Here is a 15,059-nt window from a genome sequence, read left to right on the forward strand (position 1 = left end):
ATATATATATATATGCATATATATATATATATATATATGCATATATATATATATATATATATATATATATATATATATATATATATATATATGCATATATATATATATATATGCATATATATATATATATATATATATATATATATGCATATATGTTTGTATATATATATATGGGAAAATGCGTTTTTAGACCATACGATGTGCCTGAGTGGCTAGGAGACACCAAGAGTAACAAGCAGTAAAAAATGGATTAGAAAGGACAGATTTTTAAAAAAAATTTAAAAATTTAATATATATATATATATATATATATATATATATATATATATATATATATATATATATATATATATATATATATATATATATATATATATATATATATATATATTCTTTTTTTTAACTTGGGACTTCCCGCTGGCTGGGTTTTGGACACTGGCGGGTCGAACTTGGCCGTAGTTTGGGGACCCCTGAGTTAATAACATTTTTGACGGTAAAGATGTCATTAAACGCAATAGCGTATAAAATAACAAAATAAAGAATAAGGTCACAAGTTACTTTGCTGAGGTAACTGAGTTACTGACTCAATTACTTTTTGGGAGAAATAAATTGTAACTAACTAATGACTTTTTGAAGGTAAGCGGACCAACACTGCTGGTGTGGACAGTTGTCATTCTGTCATGCATGTCATTAAATATGAGATGAAATAAATAATTAAATATGAGATGAAATAAATAATTAAATATGAGATGAAATAAATAATTAAATATGAGATGCTGGGAAAAAGATGACACATTTGAAGATGTAAACATGTGAATAAGTACTTCTGGAATCCCTTAAGTGTCATGGTGGTGTTATTAAAGCCTCATTGTTGACCCTCCTCAGTCCCTTCGAAGTGGTCGTGGGTCCGGAGGCGGGTTCTCAGCAGATCAGGGCCTGGGGTCCGGGTCTAGAAGGAGGGATTGTGAGTAAACCCGCCATCTTTGTGGTGGAGTCTGTGGGCAGCGACGTGGGCGTGCTGGGTGAGTGAGTCTGCAGTGACGTCATCGGCCTCCTGCCTGCCTGCCGGCTCGCCTCAACCGCCGTGTCCTCAGGTTTTGCCATCGAGGGGCCGTCGCAGGCTAAGATCGAGTGCGAGGACCAGAACGATGGCTCGTGTGACGTCCAGTACTGGCCCACGGAGCCCGGAGAGTACGCCGTCCATGTGACCTGCGACGACGAGGACATCGAACACAGTCCCTTCATGGCCTACATCCTGCCTGACCGCCACAACAATGACCCCGGCAAGGTGAGGGCTGTCACCGCTCCCGACAAGCTCCTCCCACCGACACCTGAACTCACGACGTCCCTCCACAGGTCCAAGCGTTCGGACCCGGACTTGAGAAGAGCGGCTGTTTGGTCAACGAAGCGACAGAGTTCACTATCAGCGCTAAGGATGCTGGGAACGGACCTCTAAAGATCATGTCACAGGTGAGGTCTTTAAAGTTGTCATGTGACTTCATTTGTTCCAGGAACCTGAAAAACTTCAACTCTACATGAACTGTTTTTTAAGAAATATTACCGAATATACATTTATAATACAGTGTAAATATACAGTAAATTACCATTGAAGAAGAGAGAGTCAAACACAAATAGGAATAGACATTGAAAGAGTAAATTCAATCATATTTTTGGGAGTTTTAATAGATAATAAAATGAAAATACATTCACACTATGAACTACAAATGTAGAAATTACACAACATTCACACAGCAAACATTGTATGTGACTTATCACTACGCGGAACTAAAACGCACATGTACGCGGAACTAAAACGCACACGTACGCGGAACTAAAACGCACACGTACGCGGAACTAAAACGCACACGTACGCGGAACTAAAACGCACACGTACGCGGAACTAAAACGCACACGTACGCGGAAATAAAACGCACACGTACGCGGGACTAAAACGCACACGTACGCGGAACTAAAACGCACACGTACGCGGGACTAAAACGCACACGTACGCGGGACTAAAACGCACACGTACGCGGAATTATAACACACATGTAAGCAGAACCAAAACACACATGTACGAGGAACTAAAAAAAACAACACATACTCGGATCTAAAAAAAACGCACGTATGCGGAACTAAAACACACATGTACGCGGAACTAAAACACAAACGTGCGAGGAACTAAAACACAAACGTGCCAGGGACTAAGACACAAACGTGCCAGGGACTAAGACACAAACGTGCCAGGGACTAAAACACACACGTGCCAGGAACTAAAACACACATGTGCCAGGAACTAAAACACACACGTGCCAGGAACTATAACACACACGTGCGAGGAACTAAAACACACACGTGCCAGGAACTAAAACACAAACGTGCCAGGAACTAAAACACAAACGTGCCAGGAACTAAAACACAAACGTGCCAGGGACTAAAACACACACGTGCCAGGGACTAAAACACACACGTGCCAGGGACTAAAACACACAAGTGCGAGGAACTAAAACACACAAGTGCGAGGAACTAAACCACACAAGTGCGAGGAACTAAAACACACAAGTGCGAGGAACTAAAACACACAAGTGCGAGGAAGTAAAACACACACGGGCGAGGAAGTAAAACACACACGGGCGAGGAACTAAAACACACACGGGCGAGGAACTAAAACACACACGGGCGAGGAACTAAAACACACACGGGCGAGGAACTAAAACACACACGTGCGAGGAACTAAAACACACACGTGCGAGGAACTAAAACACACAAGTGCGAGGAACTAAAACACACATGTGCGAGGAACTAAAACACACACGGGCGAGGAACTAAAACACACACGTGCGAGGAACTAAAACACACACGTGCGAGGAACTAAAACACACACGTGCGAGGAACTAAAACACACACGTGCGAGGAACTAAAACACACACGTGCGAGGAACTAAAACACACACGTGCGAGGAACTAAAACACACACGTGCGAGGAACTAAAACACACAAGTGCGAGGAACTAAAACACACATGTGCGAGGAACTAAAACACACACGGGCGAGGAACTAAAACACACACGGGCGAGGAACTAAAACACACACGGGCGAGGAACTAAAACACACACGTGCGAGGAACTAAAACACACACGGGCGAGGAACTAAAACACACACGGGCGAGGAACTAAAACACACACGTGCGAGGAACTAAAACACACACGTGCGAGGAACTAAAACACACACGTGCGAGGAACTAAAACACACACGTGCGAGGAACTAAAACACACAAGTGCGAGGAACTAAAACACACACGTGCCAGGAACTAAAACACACACGTGCCAGGAACTAAAAAAAACACGTGCCAGGAACTACAACACAAACGTGCCAGGAACTAAAACACAAACGTGCCAGGAACTAAAACACACACGTGCCAGGAACTAAAACACACACGTGCGAGGAACTAAATCACAAACGTGCGAGGAACTAAAACACAAACGTGCGAGGAACTAAAACACAAACGTGCGAGGAACTAAAACCCACACGTGCCAGGGACTAAAACCCACACGTGCCAGGGACTAAAACACACACGTGCCAGGGACTAAAACACAAACGTGCCAGGGACTAAGACACAAACGTGCCAGGGACTAAGACACAAACGTGCCAGGAACTAAAACACACACGTGCCAGGAACTAAAACACACACGTGCCAGGAACTAAAACACACACGTGCCAGGAACTAAAACACACACGTGCCAGGAACTAAAACACACACGTGCCAGGAACTAAAACACAAACGTGCCAGGAACTAAAACACAAACGTGCCAGGAATTAAAACACACACGTGCCAGGAACTAAAACACAAACGTGCCAGGAACTAAAACACACACGTGGGGGAACTAAAACAAACACGTACGCGGAACTAAAACACACAAGTGCGAGGAACTAAAACACACTAATACGCGGAACTAAAAACCTATGTGGTCGATGTTCGTGGGCCAAATTAAAAGTTTGGTGAGCCGGCATTTGAATAGTCCTGCTGTATATACGTACAGTAGTCACACTTCACAGTTGAATAGTCCTGCTGTATATACGTACAGTAGTCACTCTTCACAGGAAGCAAATACCTGCAGTTGCTCCTCATGGAAGCACTGCCCCTTAGTGGTTTGGAAGAGAATTACAAGTTTGGTGCCACCCACCAAGGACGAACTATAAATGAAACAAGGGGGAGACGCCAGAGTATATTCCAGCCTTAATAGATGTCACTTCTACGTGCTCTCCCTAGGACTTAATAGATGTCACTTCTCCCTAGGACTTAATAGATGTCACTTCTCCCTAGGACTTAATAGATGTCACTTCTCCCTAGGACTTAATAGATGTCACTTCTCCCTAGGACTTAATAGATGTCACTTCTCCCTAGGACTTAATAGATGTCACTTCTTCCTAGGACTTAATAGATGTCACTTCTCCCTAGGACTTAATAGATGTCACTTCTCCCTAGGACTTAATAGATGTCACTTCTCCCTAGGACTTAATAGATGTCACTTCTCCCTAGGACTTAATAGATGTCACTACTCCCTAGGACTTAATAGATGTCACTTCTACGTGCTCTCCCTAGGACTTAATAGATGTCACTTCTCCCTAGGACTTAATAGATGTCACTTCTCCCTAGGACTTAATAGATGTCACTTCTCCCTAGGACTTAATAGATGTCACTTCTCCCTAGGACTTAATAGATGTCACTTCTCCCTAGGACTTAATAGATGCCACTTCTCCCTAGGACTTAATAGATGCCACTTCTCCCTAGGACTTAATAGATGTCACTTCTCCCTAGGACTTAATAGATGTCACTTCTCCCTAGGACTTAATAGATGTCTCTTCTCCCTAGGACTTAATAGATGTCTCTTCTCCCTAGGACTTAATAGATGCCAATTCTCCCCAGGACTTAATAGATGTCACTTCTCCCTAAGACTTAATAGATGTCACTTCTCCCTAGGACTTAATAGATGTCACTTCTCCCTAGGACTTAATAGATGTCACTTCTCCCTAGGACTTAATAGATGTCACTTCTCCCTAGGACTTAATAGATGTCACTTCTCCCTAGGACTTAATAGATGTCACTTCTCCCTAGGACTTAATAGATGTCACTTCTCCCTAGGACTTAATAGATGTCACTTGTCCCTAGGACTTAATAGATGTCACTTGTCCCTAGGACTTAATAGATGTCACTTCTCCCTAGGACTTAATAGATGCCACTTCTCCCTAGGACTTAATAGATGTCACTTCTCCCTAGGACTTAATAGATGTCACTTCTCCCTAGGACTTAATAGATGTCACTTCTCCCTAGGACTTAATAGATGTCACTTCTCCCTAGGACTTAATAGATGTCACTTCTCCCTAGGACTTAATAGATGTCACTTCTCCCTAGGACTTAATAGATGTCACTTCTCCCTAGGACTTAATAGATGTCACTTCTCCCTAGGACTTAATAGATGTCACTTCTCCCTAGGACTTAATAGATGTCACTTCTCCCTAGGACTTAATAGATGTCACTTCTCCCTAGGACTTAATAGATGTCACTTCTCCCTAGGACTTAATAGATGTCACTTCTCCCTAGGACTTAATAGATGTCACTTCTCCCTAGGACTTAATAGATGTCACTTCTCCCTAGGACTTAATAGATGTCACTTCTCCCTAGGACTTAATAGATGTCACTTCTCCCTAGTACTTAATAGATGTCACTTCTCCCTAGGACTTAATAGATGTCACTTCTCCCTAGGACTTAATAGATGTCACTTCTCCCTAGGACTTAATAGATGTCACTTCTCCCTAGGACTTAATAGATGTCACTTCTCCCTAGGACTTAATAGATGTCACTTCTCCCTAGGACTTAATAGATGTCACTTCTCCCTAGGACTTAATAGATGTCACTTCTCCCTAGGACTTAATAGATGTCACTTCTCCCTAGGACTTAATAGATGTCACTTCTCCCTAGGACTTAATAGATGTCACTTCTCCCTAGGACTTAATAGATGTCACTACTCCCTAGGACTTAATAGATGTCACTTCTACGTGCTCTCCCTAGGACTTAATAGATGTCACTTCTCCCTAGGACTTAATAGATGTCACTTCTCCCTAGGACTTAATAGATGTCACTTCTCCCTAGGACTTAATAGATGTCACTTCTTCCTAGGACTTAATAGATGTCACTTCTCCCTAGGACTTAATAGATGCCACTTCTCCCTAGGACTTAATAGATGCCACTTCTCCCTAGGACTTAATAGATGTCACTTCTCCCTAGGACTTAATAGATGTCACTTCTCCCTAGGACTTAATAGATGTCTCTTCTCCCTAGGACTTAATAGATGTCTCTTCTCCCTAGGACTTAATAGATGCCAATTCTCCCCAGGACTTAATAGATGTCACTTCTCCCTAAGACTTAATAGATGTCACTTCTCCCTAGGACTTAATAGATGTCACTTCTCCCTAGGACTTAATAGATGTCACTTCTCCCTAGGACTTAATAGATGTCACTTCTCCCTAGGACTTAATAGATGTCACTTCTCCCTAGGACTTAATAGATGTCACTTCTCCCTAGGACTTAATAGATGTCACTTCTCCCTAGGACTTAATAGATGTCACTTCTCCCTAGGACTTAATAGATGTCACTTCTCCCTAGGACTTAATAGATGTCACTTCTTCCTAGGACTTAATAGATGTCACTTCTCCCTAGGACTTAATAGATGCCACTTCTCCCTAGGACTTAATAGATGCCACTTCTCCCTAGGACTTAATAGATGTCACTTCTCCCTAGGACTTAATAGATGTCACTTCTCCCTAGGACTTAATAGATGTCTCTTCTCCCTAGGACTTAATAGATGTCTCTTCTCCCTAGGACTTAATAGATGCCAATTCTCCCCAGGACTTAATAGATGTCACTTCTCCCTAAGACTTAATAGATGTCACTTCTCCCTAGGACTTAATAGATGTCACTTCTCCCTAGGACTTAATAGATGTCACTTCTCCCTAGGACTTAATAGATGTCACTTCTCCCTAGGACTTAATAGATGTCACTTCTCCCTAGGACTTAATAGATGTCACTTCTCCCTAGGACTTAATAGATGTCACTTCTCCCTAGGACTTAATAGATGTCACTTCTCCCTAGGACTTAATAGATGTCACTTGTCCCTAGGACTTAATAGATGTCACTTCTCCCTAGGACTTAATAGATGTCACTTCTCCCTAGGACTTAATAGATGCCACTTCTCCCTAGGACTTAATAGATGTCACTTCTCCCTAGGACTTAATAGATGTCACTTCTCCCTAGGACTTAATAGATGTCACTTCTCCCTAGGACTTAATAGATGTCACTTCTCCCTAGTACTTAATAGATGTCACTTCTCCCTAGGACTTAATAGATGTCACTTCTCCCTAGGACTTAATAGATGTCACTTCTCCCTAGGACTTAATAGATGTCACTTCTCCCTAGGACTTAATAGATGTCACCTCTCCCTAGGACTTAATAGATGTCACTTCTCCCTAGGACTTAATAGATGTCACTTCTCCCCGGACTTAATAGATGTCACTTCTCCCTAGGACTTAATAGATGTCACCTCTCCCTAGGACTTAATAGATGTCACTTCTCCCTAGGACTTAATAGATGTCACTTCTCCCTAGGACTTAATAGATGTCACTTCTCCCTAGGACTTAATAGATGTCACTTCTCCCTAGGACTTAATAGATGCCACTTCTCCCTAGTACTTAATAGATGTCACTTCTCCCTAGGACTTAATAGATGTCACTTCTCCCTAGGACTTAATAGATGTCACTTCTCCCTAGGACTTAATAGATGTCACTTCTCCCTAGGACTTAATAGATGCCACTTCTCCCTAGGACTTAATAGATGTCACTTCTCCCTAGGACTTAATAGATGTCACTTCTCCCTAGGACTTAATAGATGTCACTTCTCCCTAGGACTTAATAGATGCCACTTCTCCCTAGGACTTAATAGATGTCACTTCTCCCTAGGACTTAATAGATGTCACTTCTCCCTAGGACTTAATAGATGTCACTTCTCCCTAGGACTTAATAGATGCCACTTCTCCCTAGGACTTAATAGATGTCACTTCTCCCTAGGACTTAATAGATGTCACTTCTCCCTAGGACTTAATAGATGTCACTTCTCCCTAGGACTTAATAGATGTCACTTCTCCCTAGGACTTAATAGATGTCACTTCTCCCTAGGACTTAATAGATGTCACTTCTCCCTAGGACTTAATAGATGTCACTTCTCCCTAGGACTTAATAGATGTCACTTCTCCCTAGGACTTAATAGATGTCACTTCTCCCTAGGACTTAATAGATGTCACTTCTCCCTAGGACTTAATAGATGTCACTACTCCCTAGGACTTAATAGATGTCACTTCTACGTGCTCTCCCTAGGACTTAATAGATGTCACTTCTCCCTAGGACTTAATAGATGTCACTTCTCCCTAGGACTTAATAGATGTCACTTCTCCCTAGGACTTAATAGATGTCACTTCTCCCTAGGACTTAATAGATGTCACTTCTCCCTAGGACTTAATAGATGCCACTTCTCCCTAGGACTTAATAGATGCCACTTCTCCCTAGGACTTAATAGATGTCACTTCTCCCTAGGACTTAATAGATGTCACTTCTCCCTAGGACTTAATAGATGTCTCTTCTCCCTAGGACTTAATAGATGTCTCTTCTCCCTAGGACTTAATAGATGCCAATTCTCCCCAGGACTTAATAGATGTCACTTCTCCCTAAGACTTAATAGATGTCACTTCTCCCTAGGACTTAATAGATGTCACTTCTCCCTAGGACTTAATAGATGTCACTTCTCCCTAGGACTTAATAGATGTCACTTCTCCCTAGGACTTAATAGATGTCACTTCTCCCTAGGACTTAATAGATGTCACTTCTCCCTAGGACTTAATAGATGTCACTTCTCCCTAGGACTTAATAGATGTCACTTCTCCCTAGGACTTAATAGATGTCACTTGTCCCTAGGACTTAATAGATGTCACTTGTCCCTAGGACTTAATAGATGTCACTTCTCCCTAGGACTTAATAGATGCCACTTCTCCCTAGGACTTAATAGATGTCACTTCTCCCTAGGACTTAATAGATGTCACTTCTCCCTAGGACTTAATAGATGTCACTTCTCCCTAGGACTTAATAGATGTCACTTCTCCCTAGGACTTAATAGATGTCACTTCTCCCTAGGACTTAATAGATGTCACTTCTCCCTAGGACTTAATAGATGTCACTTCTCCCTAGGACTTAATAGATGTCACTTCTCCCTAGGACTTAATAGATGTCACTTCTCCCTAGGACTTAATAGATGTCACTTCTCCCTAGGACTTAATAGATGTCACTTCTCCCTAGGACTTAATAGATGTCACTTCTCCCTAGGACTTAATAGATGTCACTTCTCCCTAGGACTTAATAGATGTCACTTCTCCCTAGGACTTAATAGATGTCACTTCTCCCTAGGACTTAATAGATGTCACTTCTCCCTAGGACTTAATAGATGTCACTTCTCCCTAGGACTTAATAGATGTCACTTCTCCCTAGGACTTAATAGATGTCACTTCTCCCTAGGACTTAATAGATGTCACTTCTCCCTAGGACTTAATAGATGTCACTTCTCCCTAGGACTTAATAGATGTCACTTCTCCCTAGGACTTAATAGATGTCACTTCTCCCTAGGACTTAATAGATGTCACTTCTCCCTAGGACTTAATAGATGTCACTTCTCCCTAGGACTTAATAGATGTCACTTCTCCCTAGGACTTAATAGATGTCACTTCTCCCTAGGACTTAATAGATGTCACTACTCCCTAGGACTTAATAGATGTCACTTCTACGTGCTCTCCCTAGGACTTAGTAGATGTCACTTCTCCCTAGGACTTAATAGATGTCACTTCTCCCTAGGACTTAATAGATGTCACTTCTCCCTAGGACTTAATAGATGTCACTTCTTCCTAGGACTTAATAGATGTCACTTCTCCCTAGGACTTAATAGATGCCACTTCTCCCTAGGACTTAATAGATGCCACTTCTCCCTAGGACTTAATAGATGTCACTTCTCCCTAGGACTTAATAGATGTCACTTCTCCCTAGGACTTAATAGATGTCTCTTCTCCCTAGGACTTAATAGATGTCTCTTCTCCCTAGGACTTAATAGATGCCAATTCTCCCCAGGACTTAATAGATGTCACTTCTCCCTAAGACTTAATAGATGTCACTTCTCCCTAGGACTTAATAGATGTCACTTCTCCCTAGGACTTAATAGATGTCACTTCTCCCTAGGACTTAATAGATGTCACTTCTCCCTAGGACTTAATAGATGTCACTTCTCCCTAGGACTTAATAGATGTCACTTCTCCCTAGGACTTAATAGATGTCACTTCTCCCTAGGACTTAATAGATGTCACTTCTCCCTAGGACTTAATAGATGTCACTTCTCCCTAGGACTTAATAGATGTCACTTCTTCCTAGGACTTAATAGATGTCACTTCTCCCTAGGACTTAATAGATGCCACTTCTCCCTAGGACTTAATAGATGCCACTTCTCCCTAGGACTTAATAGATGTCACTTCTCCCTAGGACTTAATAGATGTCACTTCTCCCTAGGACTTAATAGATGTCTCTTCTCCCTAGGACTTAATAGATGTCTCTTCTCCCTAGGACTTAATAGATGCCAATTCTCCCCAGGACTTAATAGATGTCACTTCTCCCTAAGACTTAATAGATGTCACTTCTCCCTAGGACTTAATAGATGTCACTTCTCCCTAGGACTTAATAGATGTCACTTCTCCCTAGGACTTAATAGATGTCACTTCTCCCTAGGACTTAATAGATGTCACTTCTCCCTAGGACTTAATAGATGTCACTTCTCCCTAGGACTTAATAGATGTCACTTCTCCCTAGGACTTAATAGATGTCACTTCTCCCTAGGACTTAATAGATGTCACTTGTCCCTAGGACTTAATAGATGTCACTTCTCCCTAGGACTTAATAGATGTCACTTCTCCCTAGGACTTAATAGATGCCACTTCTCCCTAGGACTTAATAGATGTCACTTCTCCCTAGGACTTAATAGATGTCACTTCTCCCTAGGACTTAATAGATGTCACTTCTCCCTAGGACTTAATAGATGTCACTTCTCCCTAGTACTTAATAGATGTCACTTCTCCCTAGGACTTAATAGATGTCACTTCTCCCTAGGACTTAATAGATGTCACTTCTCCCTAGGACTTAATAGATGTCACTTCTCCCTAGGACTTAATAGATGTCACCTCTCCCTAGGACTTAATAGATGTCACTTCTCCCCCGGACTTAATAGATGTCACTTCTCCCTAGGACTTAATAGATGTCACCTCTCCCTAGGACTTAATATATGTCACTTCTCCCTAGGACTTAATAGATGTCACTTCTCCCTAGGACTTAATAGATGTCACTTCTCCCTAGGACTTAATAGATGTCACTTCTCCCTAGGACTTAATAGATGCCACTTCTCCCTAGTACTTAATAGATGTCACTTCTCCCTAGGACTTAATAGATGTCACTTCTCCCTAGGACTTAATAGATGTCACTTCTCCCTAGGACTTAATAGATGTCACTTCTCCCTAGGACTTAATAGATGCCACTTCTCCCTAGGACTTAATAGATGTCACTTCTCCCTAGGACTTAATAGATGTCACTTCTCCCTAGGACTTAATAGATGTCACTTCTCCCTAGGACTTAATAGATGCCACTTCTCCCTAGGACTTAATAGATGCCACTTCTCCCTAGGACTTAATAGATGTCACTTCTCCCTAGGACTTAATAGATGTCACTTCTCCCTAGGACTTAATAGATGTCACCTCTCCCTAGGACTTAATAGATGTCACCTCTCCCTAGGACTTAATAGATGCCACTTCTCCACAGGACTTAATAGATGCCACTTCTCCCCAGGACTTAATAGATGTCACTTCTCCCTAGGACTTAATAGATGTCACTTCTCCCTAGGACTTAATAGATGTCACTTCTCCCTAGGACTTAATAGATGTCACTTCTCCCTAGGACTTAATAGATGTCACTTCTCCCTAGGACTTAATAGATGCCACTTCTCCCTAGGACTTAATAGATGTCACTTCTCCCTAGGACTTAATAGATGTCACTTCTCCCTAGGACTTAATAGATGTCACTTCTCCCTAGGACTTAATAGATGTCACTTCTCCCTAGGACTTAATAGATGCCACTTCTCCCTAGGACTTAATAAATGCCACTTCTCCCTAGGACTTAATAGATGCCACTTCTCCCTAGGACTTAATAGATGTCACTTCTCCCTAGGACTTAATAGATGCCACTTCTCCCTAGGACTTAATAGATGTCACTTGTCCCTAGGACTTAATAGATGTCACTTGTCCCTAGGACTTAATAGATGTCACTTCTCCCTAGGACTTAATAGATGTCACTTCTCCCTAGGACTTAATAGATGTCACTTCTCCCTAGGACTTAATAGATGTCACTTCTCCCTAGGACTTAATAGATGTCACTTCTCCCTAGGACTTAATAGATGTCACCTCTCCCTAGGACTTAATAGATGTCACCTCTCCCTAGGACTTAATAGATGTCACTTCTCCCTAGGACTTAATAGATGTCACTTCTCCCTAGGACTTAATAGATGTCACTTCTCCCTAGGACTTAATAGATGTCACTTCTCCCTAGGACTTAATAGATGCCACTTCTCCCTAGGACTTAATAGATGTCACTTCTCCCTAGGAATTAATAGATGCCACTTCTCCCTAGGACTTAATAGATGTCACTTCTCCCTAGGACTTAATAGATGTCACTTCTCCCTAGGACTTAGTAGATGTCACTTCTCCCTAGGACTTAATAGATGTCACTTCTCCCCAGGACTTAATAGATGTCACTTCTCCCTAGGACTTAATAGATGTCACTTCTCCCTAGGACTTAATAGATGTCACTTCTCCCTAGGACTTAATAGATGTCACTTCTCCCTAGGACTTAATAGATGTCACTTCTCCCCAGGACTTAATAGATGTCACTTCTCCCTAGGACTTAATAGATGTCACTTCTCCCCAGGACTTAATAGATGTCACTTCTCCCTAGGACTTAATAGATGTCACTTCTCCCTAGGACTTAATAGATGTCACTTCTCCCTAGGACTTAATAGATGTCACTTCTCCCTAGGACTTAATAGATGTCACTTGTCCCTAGGACTTAATAGATGTCACTTCTCCCTAGGACTTAATAGATGTCACTTGTCCCTAGGACTTAATAGATGTCACTTGTCCCTAGGACGCGGAGGGCCTCCCTGTGGAGGTGAAGGTGCGCAGCAAGGGCGAGGGTCTCTACTCCTGCTCCTACACGCCCACCTCGGCGCTGAAGCACACGGTGGCCGTGGCCTGGGGAGGAATCAGCATCCCCAACAGCCCCTTCAGGGTAAGCACGGCCTCAGCAGGACGCCAGGGGGATGGTGATGATGGTGATGATGGTGATGATGGTGATGGTGATGGTGATGGCAGAGAGCGCCTGGTTGCTCCGCAGCCTCTAAGCGCCCGGGCTGTCGGGCCGCAGGAAACCAGCAAGAGCGGCAAAGCTAAGAAAGCTCTCATTATCATTTATACCAGTGAGGAGAGGCGCAGCTGTTAGTGGCCATTCCATCATCTTTTTCAATCAATCAGCTTGAAGACTATCAGCTTGCCTTCATCATCAATTATTTGCAGTCTATACTCACTCTGAGTTTATACCAACAAATATTTTTCTTCCTTTTGTGTTAACATTTTCATTTTTTTGGACTGAACTACATTAAGAGTTTCAACCACCGTGACAAATTACACAGAAGGTAAACCAATCAGTGCCACTCACCCGTCGTTACAGGTGACTAGATAGGCAGGTGCAGTAGAATAGGAACTAGAGGTGAAGAGAGAGGGCTGAGACAAACTAGATGGAGAGAACGACTATTGCCGAATTGACCCAAAGACCTTCAAGTGCCTGTTCAGTGGCCTAGTGGTTAGAGTGTCCGCCCTGAGATGGGTAGGTCGTGAGTTCGAACCCCGGCTGAGTCATACCAAAGACTATAAAAATGGGAGCCATTACCTCCCTGCTTGGCACTCTGCATCAAGGGTTGGAATTGGGGGTTAAATCAACAAAAATGAAACTTAAACAACTTTAACTTAAACTTAAACTTAAAACACTTTAACACTTTATTTAAAGTTTAAGTTTAAGTTTGTTTAAATTTAAGTTTAAGTTCAACTTTATGTTAAAGTTTAAGTTTGTTTAAATTTAAGTTTAAGTTTAAAGGTAAGTTTAAGTTAAAGTTTAAGTTAAAAAACTTAAAGTTAAAGTAAGTTAAAGTTTAAGTTCAAAAACTTCAAGTTAAAGTAAGTTTAAGTTTAACAAGTTTAAGTTTAATAAGTTTTTAGTTTAATAAGTTAAAGTTTAAGTTAATGTTTAAGTTAAAGTTTAAGAAAGTTAAAGTTTAAGTTAATTTTAAAGTTTAATTTTAAGTTAATTTTAAAGTTTGAGTTTAAGTTCATTTGAAAGTTTAAGTTAATTTAAGTTTAAGTTTAAAGGTAAGTTAAATTTTAAGTTAAAAAACTTAAAGTTAAAGTAAGTTAAAGTTAAAGTTGAAGTTAAAAAACTTCAAGTTAAAGTAAGTTTAAGTTTAATAAGTTTAAGTTTAATAAGTTTTTAGTTTAATAAGTTAAAGTTTAAGGTAAAGTTTAAGAAAGTTAAAGTTTAAGGTAAAGTTTAAGAAAGTTAAAGTTTAAGTTAAAGTTTAAGAAAGTTAAAGTTTAAGTTAATTTTAAAGTTTAATTTTAAGTTAATTTAAGTTTAAAGTTTAATGTTTAAGTTTAATTTTAAGTTTAAGTTAATTTAAGTTTAAAGTTTAAGTTAATTTAAAGTTTAAGTTTAAGTTAATTTTAAAGTTTAAGTTTAAGTTATTTAAAGTTTAAGTTTAAGTTAATTTTAAAGTTTAAGTTTAAGTTTAATTTTTAAAGTTTGAGTTTAAAGTTAATTTTCAAGTTTAAGT

General features: G+C 40.9%; 1 protein-coding gene across 2 annotated transcripts in view; it reads left to right on the top strand.

The window, feature by feature from the left end:
- Nucleotides 1-15,059, top strand: part of flnbl (filamin B, like) — a 196,431-nt gene that overhangs the window by 82,163 nt on the left and 99,209 nt on the right. For both annotated transcript variants that reach the window (XM_062038188.1, XM_062038189.1), the window contains exons 12-15: nucleotides 886-1,022; nucleotides 1,095-1,288; nucleotides 1,357-1,470; nucleotides 13,322-13,465. In XM_062038188.1, coding sequence (XP_061894172.1) covers nucleotides 886-1,022; nucleotides 1,095-1,288; nucleotides 1,357-1,470; nucleotides 13,322-13,465 — 589 coding nt within the window. The remainder of the gene's footprint in view (nucleotides 1-885; nucleotides 1,023-1,094; nucleotides 1,289-1,356; nucleotides 1,471-13,321; nucleotides 13,466-15,059) is intronic.

The sequence above is a fragment of the Entelurus aequoreus genome, linkage group LG26, assembly GCF_033978785.1.
Source record: "Entelurus aequoreus isolate RoL-2023_Sb linkage group LG26, RoL_Eaeq_v1.1, whole genome shotgun sequence".
NCBI classification, from domain to species: domain Eukaryota; kingdom Metazoa; phylum Chordata; class Actinopteri; order Syngnathiformes; family Syngnathidae; genus Entelurus; species Entelurus aequoreus.